The sequence below is a fragment of the Protopterus annectens genome, chromosome 3.part1, assembly GCF_019279795.1.
Source record: "Protopterus annectens isolate FY-2018-M chromosome 3.part1, PAN1.0, whole genome shotgun sequence".
NCBI classification, from domain to species: domain Eukaryota; kingdom Metazoa; phylum Chordata; order Ceratodontiformes; family Protopteridae; genus Protopterus; species Protopterus annectens.
The window spans coordinates 732,722,856-732,742,800 of record NC_056732.1 but is presented as its reverse complement, the minus strand read 5'-3'; the positions used below and the strand labels follow the sequence as shown (position 1 = coordinate 732,742,800).

The following is a 19,945-nucleotide window of genomic DNA, read 5'->3' as shown; positions in this document are numbered from 1 at the left end:
ATTTGTAATCATTGCATAATTCTCCATTTGTATTCTTCTCCCTGAGCATCTCGGGGGGTGGGGGGAGACTCAGTGTGTTAGTATGCTCTCAGTCCTAAAACCTACTTGGTGTGAAATTTGAAAAAAAAAAACTCATTCCTGCTTCAGCAGCTTTTACTACTGCAGTGATGCTGCAAGAAAAGAAAGTGGGATTTATGGGTGAAAGTGTGACCCCCCCCAGTAGCTAGAAAAAAACATATATATTATGTAGCCTGCCCACTGGTAAGCACATAAGAGGTGATGCACACTGTCTTCCTGAATAAAACATTCACAACCTCAAATATATTTTACATATAGATTCATAGAGGTGTGGGACAGCAATACTTTGGAAATCATGTAATAAAAATCTAATATGTTAGTACTTATGCTAAAATAAATAAATAAACCAATATATCATCAAGGTTTGGAAGCTAAAGTTCAACAAAATTAAAAATAACAGCAGGTTAGTGGTTAACAGGTCTGAACTGAGCTTGCTTATGTATTCTGCCTCAGGTTAGTGTGGTTTATAGTTTTGCATCTGATAAAAGCACTACAAGAATGGCATTTGATGACTACTCTTAGGAACATCAGACTTTTTTTTCTGATTCGTGTCCCAAGTTTCTAAGAGCAATGCTATCAGAAGAGGTTGATGTTATGGTATTTATGATTATGCATGACAGCAAGACTGGAATTGTCTTGTGTGGTTGTTATGTTTAATTGGTCATAAAAAAACTGAAAACAAAAAGAATTGTGTGTAGCTTAGTTTTGCGGTGACACACTTACAGCACCAAACTCATATCATCCTTCACCTCTGCAATACTTTCATTTCTTCCAACACCTCCACCAAACAAACATTACATCCTGATTTATACTATACCTTAATTATCATTCCCACTGCTGCTTTTCTTCGCTGAGAGATCTGGCACTTAGCCTTGTGACTGCAGATAATGGATGAAAAGCATAAATAAAATATGTGCGGCAAATTGTAAGTCTTTTATCTATTACCAAATGAGGGAAGGGATGTGCTGATGTGTAATATCATTCATAGCTTTACCTGAGCTACTATTACCATTACTAAAAGGTTTGTTCTCCATGCTGAAGTAATCACTTGATGTGAATGCAACTGACTTGTGTCTAGTTCACAGCTCTTCTTCATCCACTTGGCCTTCTAATTGAGTCTTGTAAGTCTGCATTACTGGAGTAAATGGTGATACCCTGTCCCAATGTTGATACTCATCTATCTTCACCCTTTGCTGTTGTAAAGGTACAAGCCTGAGTCTCCCTCCCCCCTTCCCAGTACAACAAACCTTCACTTTCCTCAAAATATCTATACTTTCGTCCCTTCTCCAGTGGTATTTTTTTTCCTCTTCTGTAGCCCTCTCCCCTGTAGCCCTCTCCCCTGTAGCCCTCTCCCTTGTAGCCCTATCCCCTGTAAACCTCTCTCCTGTAGCTCTCTTTCTTGTAGCCCTCTCCCCTGTAGCCCTCTCTCCTGTAGCCCTCTCTCCTGTAGCCCTCTCTCCTGTAGCTCTCTCCCCTGTAGCCCTCTCTCCTGTAGCCCTCTCTCCTGTAGCCCTCTCTCCTCTAACTCTCTCTCCTGTAGCCCTCTCCCCTGTAGCCCTTTCTCTTGTAGCCCTCTCACCTGTAGCCCTCTCACCTGTAGCCCTCTCCTCTGTAGCCCTCTCTCCTGTAGCCCTCTCCTCTGTAGCCCTTTCTTCTGTAGCCCTCTCTCCTGTAGCCCTCTCCTCTGTAGCCCTTTCTTCTGTAGCTCTTTCTTCTGTAGCTCTCTCTCCTGTAGCCCTCTCCCTTGTAGCCCTCTCTCCTGTAGCCCTCTCTCCTGTAGCCCTCTCTCCTGTAGCTCTCTCCCCTGTAGCCCTCTCTCCTGTAGCCCTCTCCTCTGTAGCCCTTTCTTCTGTAGCTCTCTCTCCTGTAGCCCTCTCCCTTGTAGCCCTCTCTCCTGTAGCCCTCTCACCTGTAGCCCTCTCTCCTGTAGCTCTCTCCCCTGTAGCCCTCTCTCCTGTAGCCCTCTCACCTGTAGCCCTCTCCCCTGTAGCCCTCTCTCCTGTAACTCTGTCTCCTGTAGCCCTCTCCCCTGTAGCCCTCTCTCCTGTAGCCCTCTGCTCTGTAGCCCTTTCTTCTGTAGCTCTCTCTCCTGTAGCCCTCTCCCTTGTAGCCCTCTCTCCTGTAGCCCTCTCACCTGTAGCCCTCTCACCTGTAGCCCTCTCACCTGTAGCCCTCTCTCCTGTAGCTCTCTCACCACTCATCAGAGTTACTGTTGATTTACTGTCCATTTTCAGGTAGGAATTCAGGATCATAGCTGGGGTCTTAAATATCATGAATATATTTTTCTTGTATTTGTTTCTTTATTAATTTGCTAGCAGTGTCATTATGCTGCAAATTTGATTCCTGATTTTCTAATCCTTTGTGCATCACAGTGTTGTGTCTGTATCCAGAAAGTCTGATGATCATGATCATCCTTTAATAAACAGCGGATTGTTCCTGCACTTTAATGAACAGTCTCTATTGCCGATTTCCCTTTTCCATTGTTTATCAGTCTTCCAACTCACATGAGTTTAGCTTCTAAGGCCTGTTCCCCAACATTGTGCTTTGATGGCACTGCAATAACGATTTCCAATTCCCTATGTGTGAGTATATATGCATTTGCTTGTGTGAAGATGGTGCAGCTGCCTTCTAGTACCTCAGATGAGTTTTACAGAAGTATTTTGCAGACCAATGTAAGCAATATATAGCTGCAAACACATTTGTTTTCCTGTTTCATTGCAAACACACTGTTTTTTCCCTCTTTTTAACTGCCATCATCCACCTTATTTTCAGGAATACAGGAAAGTACGCCTGAATGTCTTAATTTCAAAAAAGTGTACTGTGTATCTGTGTAAGCAATAAACTACATACACTGGTTTTCTTCTAATTTTATTTTAACTTTCCTTACTGACTGCCTTTCTACTGGGGGAGTTATACCGGACTATAGAACTTTTGCAAATGGCAATACTGCAGCACATACATACACAGATATACACACATGCATGTGATCATACACACGCATACACACACACATACACACACACACACACACACACACACACACACACACACACACACACACACACACACACTCTCTCTCTCTCTCTCTCTCTGGAAGGAACCACTGGAACTGTTGCAATAGCAGGACCATTGTGCAGCAGAATGCAGTGAGGATGTACATGTGAATGCTTGCATAAAAATCAGCATAGCATGGATTGCACACTGCTACCCAAACTTGTGAGAGGAGGGGCAATTGGCATTTTAGAAGAAAAATGCTCAGTAGCTGCAACAAAAGTAACAAGCAAATGGTTCTCATCTCTGATTACCTGAAAATAAAATGTGATTATTGACACAGTATCCCCCAGAAAAGGATAACTTCACACTCCTACAGTATGATTTGGCACATTTCATCAGATGCAATGAGAAACAAATAGGTTATATGGGGCCTAATCAGACAAGATGGTCAAGCTGATGAAAAGATAAACTTGAGACTCCAACAGTGTGATTTGGGATACTTTACCAGAAAGGATGGGGAATGATTGGGTCAGCTGAGGACCAAAAGGAGTAGACAGTTAGACTGATGGGGACCAGGAAGCAGCAGCAGACAACAAGCAGAGGGGGAAGATTCAGTACTACTGACTGCAGGAAATCTTTGTAGTTTTTAGGAATAACCCTAAAAATGTGTTCTATCTATTTTATTGGTTTGTTTGTTTGTTAAAAGGGTAAGTGAACTCATCCTTTCTGGGCTCTTAAATCACAACAAAAACAAGCACAAACGCAAAGAATATATTAAGATATTTATTTTGGTTTTATTGATGACAGTAAAGACGTTGACTGTGTAGACCATAACAAACTGGAAAGTTCTTTGAGAAGCAGGAATCAGGTCACATTATATGCCTCTTGAATAATCTGTATGCAGAGCAAGAAGCAACATTTACAAGTAACTATGGAATAACTGACTGATATAAAATGGAAAGGGGTACAACAAGGCTGTATATTGCCATCTTACTTGTTTATTTAATATGCAGAATATAGCATGAAAAATGCCAAGTTAGATGAATTAGATGCTGGAATCAAAACTGCTGAAAGAAATATTAGCAGCCTTGGATATGCACATGATTATATTATTGTGATGCCCCACCACTGGCCCAGTAATCAAGGAGCCTCAATCCTCACCACTAGCACCAGTGAGGGACGTACATTGGGGGAATGACAAGTACACACACAGTATTTCCAGATACAGCTCTCTGCATCAAGTGCAATTTCCTTTAAGAGCACACAGAAACTACAGTCAGTCTGGGGCTGGTTTCTCCCTCTTTCTCCAGATCACCAGTAAGACTCCCCACTGGCACAGCTATAGAGTTGAGATCTCAGCTGATTGGCCACGCCAAGATCGCCAGCATTCTCTCTGTCCAATCAATGCTTTGTATCCCTGCCCAAGTAGCTAACACACGCACACACACTTTGAGGTTTGATTTATACACACACACTTGGGAAAGGCTGGCACAGGTTTACAAGCTATTCCCCCTTCTGCCCAGACTATAAGGTAGTTATCACTGCCACCATCCATGTCCTTATCAGCTACTTTAAGGCCCTTAACAAAGGGTGTCCAATCTTACTGTGTAATGTTACTATCAATACAAATGGTAGTTTGACCAAGAGCAAGGCTATTAGGAGTGGTCACCAAATAAGTATATAAGTACTCTCAGAACTTAAATATGTCTCACAAATCTCAGCCACAATGAAAGGTTTAAATATATTTAATAACAAATAATAGAAGAACAAGAAAATATTCAGTAAATAATCAAAGTTACATCAGTGTTCGAAATCACAGGAAATATTTAAAACAACATTGCTGGACAGTCTCAAATAAAGAAAACATCTAAGCTATACTTCACTATATTTCTGACTGTATCTAAGAGAAACTACTGTATCCTAGTTAAATTACTTACAGATCAACAAGGCAGATTTTGTGAGTGGATGTTCTTGTCAGGTCAAAGGCAAAATACAAAAAATGCCCAATCTCTCTCTCAGAGAGCTCTTAAATTAATATCCCAAATATTTTGCTGGGATAGCTTGCAGAATGACATCCCTTCTTGTTATGTGAGTCTATCCCAGGTGAAAACCCCACTGATGCAGCTAGTAGCATTTAGCAGCTACCTGCGAAAACACATAAACAAGGGCCCTTCTTAGATCTAAGGCAGATCCTGGAAGTCATAAAACAATAAACACTTTAAAGACAATACAAAAAACTTCTAGTTCTAGACACTGTGTCTGTTACTGCACTGAAACTGAGAGATAACATCTTTTGTTTATGGCCCAGCCATAAAATAACTTAATTTCAACTATACTTCTGAAGTTTTGCAAGATAATCTCCTTTGTTCCAGTTTCCCATGTTAATATATATACATCTAAACAGTTACAACAGTGTATATACATTTCTGCTCAGTACTTTACAAAATATCTCTTCAGCACGTCTGTACAATATGCAAAGTCGCAGTTAGTCACAAAACCAAGAAATGAGATAATTCCACAGTAAAAGACCACCAGGCTTTATCAAGATGCATGTTAAGAAAACCCAGCTAGAAACTTGCAAGCTAACCCTGAAAATACTGTACAGTATTCAACTTTCTGTAGCAATAACGAAAGATCAGTAGCTGTGAAGTGCCATCCACATGCATAAAATGTCAGGTGATCAGCAAATGACTATATAAAGCACTGGGTTTTCTTAACATGCATCTTGATAAAGCCTGGTATTAACCATTTCATCTTTGTCACGTCTATTAAAGACAGTTTTCAGTATACTTCGTTGGTCGGTGGTCTTTTACTGTGGAATTATCTCACGTCTGTACAATATGACATACAGTTCTAATACATCTGTAGCACAAGCATCTTACATGAAGCATGTTGACATTCACAAGTGACACAACCATTTACAAAATTCCAGACAGCTGTGCTGGCAGTATCTCCCTTTTGTTACACTTCTATATAAACCATGCTAATATTCACAAATGACATATAATTATTTACAAAATTTCAGCCTGCTGGGCTGACGGTATCTCCTTTTGTGACAACTATAATGACTGAAAGCAGGAAAAAGTATCAAATATCTTGTTGATGAAGGTGAAACTAGAAAACACACAAGCTGGCTTGCTGTTCAACATTAAAAAAATAAAATGTTGCCATCTATCCCTACCAATTACTTTCATGTAGATGGAGAAAAAGTGGAAGCAGTGACAAATTAGTCAAAAATCCCTGCAGATGGTGTACTGCTTTGAAAGGAAGGCTATGGCAAATCCAGATAAGATTTTAAAGAGCAAAGACAGCACATTGTTAAAAACCATATGTATAGTCAAAGCTGTGGTTTTACTAGTAACAAGTGCTGTGAGAGTAGGACCATAAATAAGACTCTATGCCAGGAAACTGAAGCTTTTGAACTTAGGTGTTCAAGAAAACTTTCAAGAGTTCCATGAACTGAAATAAGACCAGATAAGACAATGCTTAAGGAAAAAAACCCAAACCACTCACTGGAATGTCTGATAGTAAAACTAACACTTTACTTTGGTGACAGACTACAAAGCCATGATTCATTCAAGAAGATATGGATGCTGAAAAAATGGAAGGGAAAAATAAGAATAGGGCAATGATAGGTTAAGATGGATAGACAACATTACTGAAGTAATGAATATGAATTTGAAATAATTTAAACAAGGGTTGTTGACACAAGTCTGGTGTGCTACAGAGCCTGATATCACAAAGAGTCAGACTCAACAGTCAGACAACAAAAACAGCAATAAAAGGGTTTCTGCACCATGTACCCGACAAGGTACATAGTAGGGGTTGTAGTATCAGTTCATCAGTTGCTGGGAGTACCAGATATGTCTACATTAGCGAAGAATGCATGGAGGCACATAATAATAACATCACTGTGTGGGATTTCCCTTGATAGCCTGAGGAACAAAACTGCGATTGTCCGAATAATGAAACCAAATATTCAACTGTGGATAATGTATATACTAATCTTGAGTTACCCTTTCTTGGAAGATTCAGAAGTAGCAGTACTGTGAGAGACAAAGCCCCCCCCCCATATTAAGGGTGAAGGGGGTAAACACCCCTAAAAATGGCTTTAGGGCTTGCAGTACTCAGTAGCTTTGATTTTGTCATCTCAGTTTTAGCAGGGACCCTACTGCACATCATGCTTTGGGGGCACAGATCTCTGGGCAGAGCATAAACAGGAATAAGAATCACTTTCCAGCATGTCATTGGTTTTAACAACTTGCCACGCAAAGCTCTTCCATTTTCAGGATAGGAAATAGGCATAATGACAACTTAAGTGGGTCTCATAAACATGTGGTAGTATGAAACAGCCAAAAGCAAACAAAAAATACTTTCTGTATCTCAGAGACAACAGTTCTTACTGATATAAAATCACACCTCATTTTGAAATATAGTAACAGTTGTTCAAATGTGCTTCTTCTAATACAGCTGTTTGCATGTGTTATGCAAGCATCCTATCATTTAGTTGTATGCACCAACCTGTTGTTGGATTAATAGATGAAATAACTGGAGTAGCACTTGGGTCCCACTTATAAGTGCAGTTGCCAGAGCAAATAGATGGTAGACGATTGATAAAAACTTCCACCTATACAAAAGAAATAAAAAACAGTTGTAAACATTACACTTTTACTGGGTATTTAGACACAATGAATTTAAACCTACCAAGATGCATGTGAGCTGTTAGTACAATGAAATTATAACTATATGCACCACAGTCATACCAAATTTATAAATGTGTATATATGTAATACATTTTGTAGTGCATGGACTTCAAAATTACATTCCAATACCAGGAAAAAGCTAAACTTGTAAGCAGTTTTATAGTGTGAGACCAGATCATAACACCACTTAGGGGTGCTTAACAAAAGTTTGTTACAGAATGCATTAAATCATTCAAGCTGAATTAATACATATATGATTATTTTACAACATCAGTTAAACAAAACTAACATTATCAGTAAAACCATAGAGTACCTTGCCTATCCTAATAGCTCATACTGTATCCTCTGTACTATTTATAATAATGGGAAAAAAGACAAGAAGAAATAAAGAACTAAACAAACAGGTATGAAATGATGTGACATTTAGCAAAATGAATTTAAAAAAGTAATATAGTATCACAAAATTAAATAATTATTTAAAATATACTTTTAAGTTATTTTTATTTTGCAAATTCTAGAAATTAATTTGAATTTAATGCTTATAAATACCACTTCCCAATAATTTCTATTCTGTAGTTCTCATATAAATAATAAAAAAACTTATCAACATTTTATTATTGAATTTTCTCACATTTCCTGACCATTAAACAGCAACACATGCTTTCTGTTTGTGAAGTTAGACCTCTAAAAAACATCTCCAATTTAAGCAATTACTGAAAAAAGTCTTTTAAATTGAAATTATCTCAGTCTTGTCAAACACAATAACTCTATATTGCTTCTATAACTTTCATTCAAAAGCTGGCTATGTACGATCTATTGGGCAATCTGACATTCCATGAAATCAGAAGGTTTGTATGGTAAATACCTGAGGTGCTGGGTTTGGAGTTCGCAGCATGTCTCCCATAATTGGACTGTACAGTATCCCACCTTCTCTTACCACTGAAGCAGTCAGCTTAGCATTGACACCAGTAATTTTAGAATCATTCACCTGTACAGACAAAATCATTTACAAAGTGAGCAGGATTATACCATGTTATCTGATAATTCCTTCTTCATCAGCTAATCAACATTTTAACTTTTATCATAATAATTCAAAGGAAATATGTCATTAAAGTTGCAAGATAAGTTGCAAACAGACCTTTATATAACCATGAGTACCACATTAATTGTGAACAAGTGGTACTAATCAATTATTCAGGTATTTAAAGGGGCTTTGCATTAATTAAAACATGGAATAAAAATATTGTGTTATTAAAAATGTTGTTAAGAGCTGGATTCTGCAAAAGTAGATACATAAAATTAATAAACACTGTTTCAGTATAATAAAATCAATATTAAAAGAGTTTAAAATTCTGCTATTGAAAACATTGGTGATCTAGGTGTTCTGGTATCCTGGGAGATAAAACTCTGTTAAAGTATTAGGGAGCCTTTTGTTCAGTCTTAATTTATAATAAAAATCTTTTCTTTTCTTTGTTCACATCTGCCCTGTTATTCAAAAAGCTCTCCAAAACCAGGTATCTAGCTATCAAATCATTAAAAAGAACGTAGGAATTATAAAAATAGAAACCAATAAATACTAAGTCCCTAACCATATATTATGTTTGTACAGGTAGGATAGAAGAACTGTTTGGATAGAATGTGATGACTATAGTTTTGCCCTTCTAAGCTTGGTGGATTCCCAGTCACCACCCCTGAGGTCCTACAATGAATTTAATGTTTTCTGCTTAGCCATGTCATATAAGTGTTAAACCAGTTGGTTTCTGAACCTCCTGGATGGAATATACACGGAATCAACATTCATTGAGCCACATTTATATGTGCCCATCTTTGGTTGTTTCACCTTCTTTTATTATCTGGTAAAATTTCTTTGAAGTTGATACCTCTTTTCCTAACAAAACTAGGTCTAGGGGTAGAAGGTCCTTGAAATCTTAAGCTATCCGTAGGGTAGTTGGATACACTGGAAGTTGATGGAATTGCCAACTCTGGTCCTTTTCCCAGAATAGGTGTATATAAGGTTTTTCTCAGTTCTTTGATCTCATCAGCTAACATTTCTAGGGGTATCCTCTTTCCAGGAACAAGGCTGTTTTAACTTCAAGCTCAAAGTCCTCCTGGGTGCTAAATGTAACAATGAGTTAGAAAATGTGGGTTTACGGTATAATTTAGAATGGAAAGTGTTCTGGTTAAAGTCCTTGAAAAGAGTAATATCCAAATAATGAAGCTTGTGAGAGCTAGCAGTGTATGTGAATTGTAGGAAACCAGTAGTAGTACTGATGTATTGAAAAAATTCCTTAAACTCACATTCTGAGCCTCCCCAGAGGATACAAATGTCGGTATCAAGACAAATGTATTTTCCCATTTATGCAACACCACATTGGCATAGAATGAGGCACAGGATGCCCCCATAGTGACCCCTTTACATTGCCTGAACAGCTCACCATTGAAGAAAATAAAGTTGTTCAACAGGACCATCTCCATCAACTCCGTTAGTAAATTGGTGAGCTTGTTGTTAAGACTGGTTTCATTAATGAGAAAATCGGTAAACCATTCTAGACCTTCTTGATGAGGGATACTTGAAAAGAGGTCCTTGATGTCTATGGTGATCATAATCAAGTCGGGCAAAAAACAGGAAACAGGAACATCGCGAAGAAAGTGCCAGGAGTCCTTGCAAACATGGCTGAGAAGAGGCATGAAAGCCTTGGATAGGTGATCAATGAATTTTCCTATTGGCTCACTTATGCCTGCCGCACCTGAGACTATGGGTCTGAACCTCAAAGGATGAATTCCTTTATGAATTTTGGGAATCCCAAACATGACCAGTATCTTGGGTTTTTCTACGTGCAAATAATTGTAAACCCTCTCATTAATTGCTTGCTGCAGTAGAAGATCTTTTAGATAGTAATTAATCTGAGCAAAAGCAATATTGACTTCATTTCGAGATACCGTGTCATACTGTTCGTTGTCCTGGAGCATAGAATAGATGTGTGCTTCATATTCACTAGTAAACATGAGCACCACCCCTCCACCCTTGTCCGGTTTCATGATCCTGACATTCTCATTCTTGAGATGGTTGATAAATTCAATTTCTTGCGTGGATAGGTTACATCCAGAAAAAGACTGTTTGTCTTTGGATAGTTTTCTAAAATCATTTTCAACCAGTTTTTCAAAGAAGAGAATTATTGGATGGAGAGGGGGATTAATTAAACTACTACGAGTTAACCCTGTGTCATCAGATTTTTGCCCCTTAAAGATTTGGGTCAGGTTCAATCTTCTAGTGAAAAGTTTCAATTCTATAAGTGCTTAAGTCAAGTTCATTGATTTATAAGGAACAAACTGTAAGCCCCGGGTAAAAACGTCAAATGCACATTCTTCCAAGTCTAAATCTGTGTAATTGTATATTGTGAAATTATCTTTGTTTAACTTAGTACAATTCCCTTCTGGTACTACTGTGTTGTTAATGATTATGTCAGGATCAAAATTAAAATTAAAAACAAAATCCTCTGTAGGTATAAAATCTTTAGTAATGTTATTATCATTTAGTGTCTGGGGATCCATGTTCTGGGTACTTGTTTCTATTAGTGTTAGCCCTTCTACCTTTTTCCGCTAACCTCTCACTTCTCCTTAATGGTTCCTCCGTTTCCTCTTGAATGTCATCACCCCTATCAATGGTAACAGTGCTAGTCTTATTAGAAACCCCCTGTTGTGTCAATTAGGTGCTTGGTATGCTACCCCGTCCCTATACTCAAGTAGATCTCTTTCCAATTTCCTTAACTTTCTGTTAAGTATTTTATCACAGAATAAATCTACATTATTAAATAAATTATCATAATCCAGCTTAAAAGCATTAAAATCAGCATCATTGGTTAATTTATTATTTAACATATCCAAATCATTTAAAAGTGCTTGTGCTTTAACTTGATATTCACAAATCATTAAATGAGCATTTCTAGCCCAGCTTTATCAAAAATATCGCATAGATTGTTATAGTAACTTGTTCCCTGCTGCACATGGTTAACATTCATTTAAGTAGTCAATTTCGAGTTGTGTGCTTCTTAAAGTATATAGTTTATCATTAAAAACATCCATGTCCTGTTCAAAATTTGAAATGTTGTGAGAGTTAACAGTACCTTTATTAAATGTAAAGCATTGGTCAGCCCATTTTAATCCATTTGTTTTGGAGCGTGCACCCATATCCAATCTGTTAAACGTGCCCTGACATTGACTGTTGTTAGCACGAGGTAGCCCAACATTTAATGCATCGTGGGTAGGTGATGTTGTATCTCTAGCACTCTCCGGTTCCACCAAAACTGGAAACACACTTTCCGTGGACTTGGGTGTGTGTAGCTGGTTGCAGGCAATGTCTGGTGAACCTGCCCCCATTGGTTTCAACAAGTTAGTTAGTTCCTTCAGTGCAACCAAGACTTGGTTGAACTCAGCGCGACTAACAGGCATATCCTTCACATTACCTTGCAAAAGTTCAGGAGTTAATGCAGGGTTGAAGCTTTCTTGTTCCGTAGCCATGGCAGAAAAGCAGCAAAAAGTAAAACAGACCTTTATATAACCATGAGTATCACATTAATTGTGAACAAGTGGTACTAATCAATTATTCAGGTATTTAAAGGGGCTTTGCATTAATTAAAACATGGAATAAAAATATTGTGTTATTGATTCTGCAAAAGTAGATACATAAAATTAATAAACACTGTTTCAGTATAATAAAATCAATATTAAAAGAGTTTAAAATTATCTAGGTGTTCTGGTATCCTGGGAGATAAAACTCTGTTAAAGTATTAGGGAGCCTTTTGTTCAGTCTTAATTTATAATAAAAATCTTTTTTCTTTTTCTTTGTTCACATCTGCCCTGTTATTCAAAAAGCTCTCCAAAACCAGGTATCTAGCTATCAAATCATTAAAAAGAACGTAGGAATTATAAAAATAGAAACCAATAAATACTAAGTTATGTTTGTACAGGTAGGATAGAAGAACTGTTTGGATAGAATGTGATGACTATAGTCTTGGGTTTAATGCTAATAGTCCCGCTAATACAATGAATTTAATGTTGGAACCTTCCTGACATAATCATTAACAACACAGTAGTACCAGAAGGAATTGTACTAAGTTAAACACAGATTTAGACTTGGAAGAATGTGCATTTGACGTTTTTACCCGGGTCTTACAGTTTGTTCCTTATAAATCAATGAACTTGACTCAAGCACTTATAGAATTGAAACTTTTCACTAGAAGTTTGAACCTGACACAAATCTTTAAGGGGCAAAAATCTGATGACACAGGGTTAACTCGTAGTAGTTTAATTAATCCCCCTCTCCACCCAATAATTCTCTTCTTTGAAAAACTGGTTGAAAATGATTTTAGAAAATTATCTAAAGATAAACAGCCTTCCTCCGGATGTAATCTATCCACGCAAGAAATTGAATTTATCAACCATCTCAAGAATGAGAATGTCAGGATCATGGGTGGAGGGTGGTGCTCATGTTTACTACTATTCCATGCTCCAGGACAACGAACAATATGACACGGTATCTCGAAATGAAGTCAATATTGCTTTTGCTCAGATTAATTACTATCTAAAAGATCTTCTACTGCAGCAAGCAATTAATGAGAGGGTTTACAATTATTTGCACGTAGAAAAACCCAAGATACCGGTCATGTTTGGGATTCCCAAAACCCATAAAGGAATTTATCCTTTAAGGTTCAGACCCATAGTCGTGAGCCAATAGGAAAATTCATTGATCACCTATCCAAGGCTTTCATGCCTCTTCTCAGCCATGTTTGCTATTCCTGTTTGATCATGATCACCATAGACATCAAGGACCTCTTTTCAAGTATTCCCCACCAAGAAGGTCTAGAATGGTTTACGGAATTTCTCAGTAATGAAACCAGTCTTAACAACAAGCTCACCAACTTACTGACGGAGTTGATGGAGATCGTCCTGTTGAACAACTTTATTTTTTTCAATGGTGAACTATTCAGGCAATGGCATCCTGTGCCTCATTCTATGCCAATGTGGTGTTGCATAAATGGGAAAATACATTTGTCTTTTCAATACATCAGTACTACTACTGGTTTCCTACAGATATTACTCTTTTCAAGGACTTTAACCAGAACACTTTCCATTCTAAATTATACCGTAAACCCACATTTTCTAACTCATTGTTACATTTTGACAGTGCACATCCCCTATATCAGAAAAGGGGAATCATTAAAGGGCAACTTATAAGAGCCAGTAGAATCTGCAGCACCCAGGAGGACTTTGAGCTTGAAGTTAAAACCTTGCGAGCCTTGTTCCTGGAAAGAGGATACCCCCTAGAAATGTTTACGGGCTTAGCTGATGAGATCAAAGAACTGAGAAAAACCTTATATACACCTATTCTGGGAAAAGGACCAGAGTTGGCAATTCCATCAACTTCCAGTGTATCCAACTACCCTACGGATAGCTTTATATACACGTATTCTTCCAACTCCAAGGAAATGGAAGAAGTCGTTAGAAACTACTGGCCTATTCTAGCCCTTTACGAAGATTTCAAGGACCTTCTACCCCCTAGACCTAGTTTTGTTAGGAAAAGAGGTATCAACTTCAAAGAAATTTTTGAAAGGAAACCAGATAATAAAATGAAGGTGAAACAACCAAAGATGGGCACATATAAATGTGGCTCCTGCAGCCAATGCCATGCCTTAATGAATGTTGATTCCGTGTATATTCCATCCAGGAGGTTCAGGATGAAACCAACTGGTTTCTATTCTTGTGGAACCAAAGGGGTGGTATACCTGGGTATTTGCACCACGTGTTTGAGTTTTTACATGGGGAAGACCGAAAGGGAATTCAGGAGACGGATCTACGAACACTTATATGACATGGCTAAGCAGAAAGAAACTAATGCTTTTTTTAAGCATTCCCTTCTTTGTCCAGGTTCCAACATTAAATTCATTGTATTAGAGCAAGTGGTGACTGGGAATCCACCCTTGAGTAGAGACCACCTGGATTGAAGCTTAGAAGGGCAAGACTATAGTCATCACATTCTATCCAAACAGTTCTTCTATCCTACCTGTACAAACATAACGTCCTTCCTTCATTACCACTCGACACATACTTATTTGCTTAGAATATATGGTTAGGGACTTAGTATTTATTGGTTTTTTTAATGATTTGATAGCTAGATACCTGGTTTTGGAGAGCTTTTTGAATAACAGGGCAGATGTGAACAAAGAAAAAGAAAAAAGATTTTTATTATAAATTAAGACTGAACAAAAGGCTCCCTAATACTTTAACAGAGTTTTATCTCCCAGGATACCAGAACACCTAGATCACCAATGTTTTCAATAGCAGAATTTTAAACTCTTTTAATATTGATTTTATTATACTGAAACAGTGTTTATTAATTTTATGTATCTACTTTTGCAGAATCCAGCTCTTAACAACATTTTTAATAACACAATATTTTTATTCCATGTTTTAATTAATGCAAAGCCCCTTTAAATACCTGAATAATTGATTAGTACCACTTGTTCACAATTAATGTGGTACTCATGGTTATATAAAGGTCTGAAAAGCTCAGGATTACCTGGGATTTACTTGAATAAAGGATTTTCGTATTTCACACTATTTTCTGTTTTTTTGTTCCTGTTGGTCGTGGAGTTGTGTTACTTGCAAGATAAGTTGCAAACTTAAATTTTCCACAAAGAGACAAAAATACTGACAAGTTTGCAGCTGAGTGGCACAAATGAAATAGTAAGCAGGGGATGGGGGGGAAAACATTAAATACCAGGAACACTTCTGGCAGGTATGATCCTAGCCCTGAGTAGCATCCTGCCTTCACCCAGAATTATACCACAGTATAAGGACAAAATGATTGACTTCAACAATTGGCTAAGTTTCTGGTGTCATTCAAAGGGGATCCAGTATCTGTCTGCCTGGGACAACATGATCGACAGACCACGATGCTTTGCCAGTGATGGTCTGCACCTGTCACCCCTGGGATTCAGGTTACTGGCTAAGGTTCTTGCCACCCCTATTGTGCCTTTTTTAAGCAAAGTTCAAAGGACAAAACCACCACCGTAACAGGTACAAGCATGCAAAATCTGAAGATAATGCTACTCAATTCTAGAAGTCTAAACCTCAAAATGCACTCTCTCAAGGCACTCCTAAAAATGGAGGACATTGATATCTGTGCAGTAACTGAGACCTGGTTCAAGGCTCCAGAGAGTATCCCTGCAATACCAGGCTACAACTCTTACCACACGTTTTGGCCACCAAACCAGGACCAAAACACTAAAGGTGGAGGAGTGTCCATATTCACCAAGGATATTCACACCACCAGGCTAGATGCACAACACAATGCGTCTGAAATTCTCCAGGTGCAACTAACACTAGGTAAGACTGCAATCCAAATTGTAGCTTGCTACAGATCCCCCACCATGCCCCAAGATTCTCACTAAACCTTTCTAAACATAATGGAAAATATTAAGATACAACCAAACACCCTAATACTGGGTGATTTCAACTACCTTGCCATTAAGTGTGAAAACTACTCGTGTACCAGCACCTTTGCCCAACGGTTCTTGGAATTCATAAACTCCAGTGCCCTGGATCAACTAATCCATAGTCCTACCAGGGGCTCCAATATCCTAGAGCTGGTCATTACCAACATGGGAAATCGATGCTCCACACCTATGGTCACCCCCTCATTGGTCAGGTCTGACCATAAGCTAATCACCCTTGACATCCACATCCCTCCCCCTCCTCCCAGTAAGGAAACCTCTTTAAAAAACTTCTCCAAAGCCAACTTCATGCTACTCAAGTCAGAAGTGACCAACTTCATGACACCAATGCAGACAGGAACTGAAAGTTTGACTGCTGAATCCTACACTAAGGCACTGTACGAGCACATCCACTCATGCATGAATCGTGCCATCCCAAATAGAACCAAGACACTCTCCTCCAAAAAAGGAAGCCAATCTGGTGGTCCCCTGCCATAAACAAACTTTACAACAAAAGGAAGAAACGTTGCAGAAAAGAGGAAAATCCCAGGGTGCAAAAAACTCCCTTACCAGCCTCAGTAAGAAGCTAAAATCCCTCATAAAATCCTCCAAAGCTAGTTAAGAAAATAAAATTGCCAATGATTCCAAAGACAACCACAAGGCATTCTATAGCTATGTCAAGAATCTAAATGGCAATGCTCAGATCTGCTCTGAGCTACAACAGAATAGCATTAAATATACTGATCCCAAGGATATTGCCAATATCCTGGCAGATGGATTCAGTGCCAGCTTCACCCCTTCCTCACCCCCTAAAAGGCCCATCTCAGTACTGAAAGATTGCCAATTTCCAGTAATAATGGCCACACAGGTAAAAACTGCACTCTCCAAAGCTAATAATACAGCATCCATGGAAATAGATGACATCCTGGGCTGTGTAGTACATGAACTACAAAATGAAATGGCACCTCACCTAACTGTCATGTTTAATCATAGCCTCACCTCAGGCTTTGTGCCCACCGAGTGGTGTAGAGCTACAGTTATCCCACTCCACAAGGGGGGATCCACCTTGCATCCTGGGAACTAGTAGTCTGACGAACCTGATCTGCAAGGCTATGGAACGTATTATCATGGAACTTATAAATAAACACACTGGCAACCTTCAAACACTGGACCCCACCCAGTTTGGATTAGTGAAGGGCCGATCTTGTCTCCTGAACCTGATTGACTTCTTCAAATCAGTCTCCAGAGCTGTGAACAAGGGTAAGGCAGTCCACACAGCCTATCTGGACCTCACCAAGGCCTTTGGCACCATCTCCCACTGTGGAATCATAGATATACTTACTAAGCTGGGCATTAATCCCTACATCACTCGATGGGTTGCCAAATGGCTTACTGACAGAACCTACACTGTAAAAGTAGTCGACTCCAAATCCAGCTCCAGACAAGTGACAAATGGAGTACCTCAGGGTTCAGTTCTGGGACCGCTCTTGTTTGGCATCTACTTCTCTGAAGTACAGGCCAACACTAAGGGACTCTGGCTAACAAAGTTCACAGATGACTGCAAACTGGGAGCCATTAGTGAATCCCCAAATGATGTGGATATTCTACAGAAGGGCCTTACAGAAACATATGCTTGGTTCCACAGCCATGGGCTCAAGCTCAATGCCAAGAAATGTATAGTTATCCCCTTTTGGAAAAAACGTGTACCCATGAATTACCACATAGGTGGCAGTACACTAAACACCGAAAGTGTGATAAGAGACTTAGGGACACAGGTGGACAGTGGTCTCACCTTTGATATCCACATCACCACAACAGTCAGGAAATCCTTCTATGTGGCACACCTCATCACTAAGGGCTTTTCATGCAGAAAAAAGGAGGTCATTGCCCTACTGTACTCATTCCTCATTAAACCCATTATAGAATATAACTCCCTGTTTGGTATGCACCTCTCAAGACATCTGCAACAACTGGAAAGGCCGCAGAAATACCTTACTAAAAGAATCACAGGCCTAAAGCAGATGCCCTATGCTGACAGTCTAAAAAAACTCCAGCTATACTCTGCCACATATCGTCTACTCATAGGTCATCTCTGCTTAACATACAAGGCCATGTCAAACCCAGAGCTGTTGGACATGCTACACTTAAAGAAATCCCAATCCCTCCTAGCCACATGCTTCAGGGACCTAAACTTTGTCATTACAATGAACAAAACATGCTGGAGGGATAGGTTCCTGACTCAGAGACTCCCCAGACTCTGGAATAGACTGCCCATACATGTCAAGCAGAGCTCCTCTTTGTCCCTCTTCAAAAGGAGCCTTGACAATTGGATGAGAGATAGGAAATTCACCCTGGGGATCATGTCAGTCACCCTGCTAGACAGGGGTCCAGGGAAGTAAATATTGTGGGAAGAAATAGCCAGGGAATTGTTATGGCTAGGCTTGTACAGGCCCTAGGGCCGATAGCCTAGTACCAACCTATGAACCTATAAGACATGGGTCGGGAAGAGTACTAAACACCAGGGATACTCTATATAGCTAACTTTAAAAATACTTAATTAACAATATAAAATAAATGTTGTGGACAACCACTAGACAACAGGCATACTATAAGTAACATGCCTTGAAGGCACTAAAAGGGATTCCAACACTTTACCCCCCTCTGCACCACCACTAGGCAGCAGGGATACAATGAACAAAATAATAATAATAATAATAATAATAATAATAATAATAATAGTAATAATAATAATGGTTTAACAAAAAAAAAGTCAACTACAAAGTGGGGGGGGGGATTTAAACCGTACACACTTGCCGCAGTAAACCCCAGCATTAACTCATTTTGTTTTTAAGTATGTTGAAGATGTTGGGCATTAATTAATGCCTGTGACAGTTCATGACAGATGAGGAAGAGGGGTAGAGAACATTTGGCATACCTTTCAGATTCATAGTGCAAGAAATCCATGCAAAACTTAAATTAATGTTAAGACAAAATCAGGATCGGATTTTTATTTTTCTTCCTACAAACTTAGAAAGCTGCTAGTATAACAGCTTATGCACTACCATGGATTTACTGAAGGATATGAAGTATGAAACCATAATGACTGACTGAAATCATCCATGATTTATTAGTGCAGGAAAAAGGAGACATAAGGGACATTTTCACAACACGGTGACTCATATAGGGTATGTGTGAGGTGCGTGCCCCCAAGTGTATGTGTGTGTGTGTTTGTTTGAATGTATGCCTCTGTACTAACACAATCTGGCTGCTGCCACTGTTAACTACTGCAGTAAAGTGCTGATCTGCATTCACAGCAGTTAATGGTGATTCAAAGCCATGCAAATTACCCAGTAATTAGCTCTTTCCTCAATGTGGCTAATGTGTTTCTGAATCACAGGATACTGCATTATGGAAACAGAGTCTTTTTATTGCAGCCCTTAATGAGCATGATCATTTTCTGTCTGAATCCTTGAGATAGCTATAGATATATATTATGTCATGCAGGCAAATGTAATTAGGCAACACTATATTAATCACTAATGAGGACTTAATTACCAGTACTACATGGGTATTGCAAAGTGACCCCAAGAACTTAAATAAGCTAGTAATATTATTGCAATATTTATTAGTTAACAGCAAAATATTTAAACCTAAGGTTTCTTCTTCTTCTAAGTTTAA

General features: G+C 38.8%; 1 protein-coding gene across 1 annotated transcript in view; it reads right to left on the bottom strand.

The window, feature by feature from the left end:
* PKHD1L1 (PKHD1 like 1) overlaps window positions 1-19,945 on the bottom strand; it is a 1,597,738-nt gene that overhangs the window by 789,707 nt on the left and 788,086 nt on the right. The window contains exons 29-30 of the mRNA XM_044066249.1: window positions 8,641-8,763; window positions 7,594-7,699 (exon numbers count right to left, since the gene is read on the bottom strand). Coding sequence (XP_043922184.1) covers window positions 7,594-7,699; window positions 8,641-8,763 — 229 coding nt within the window. The remainder of the gene's footprint in view (window positions 1-7,593; window positions 7,700-8,640; window positions 8,764-19,945) is intronic.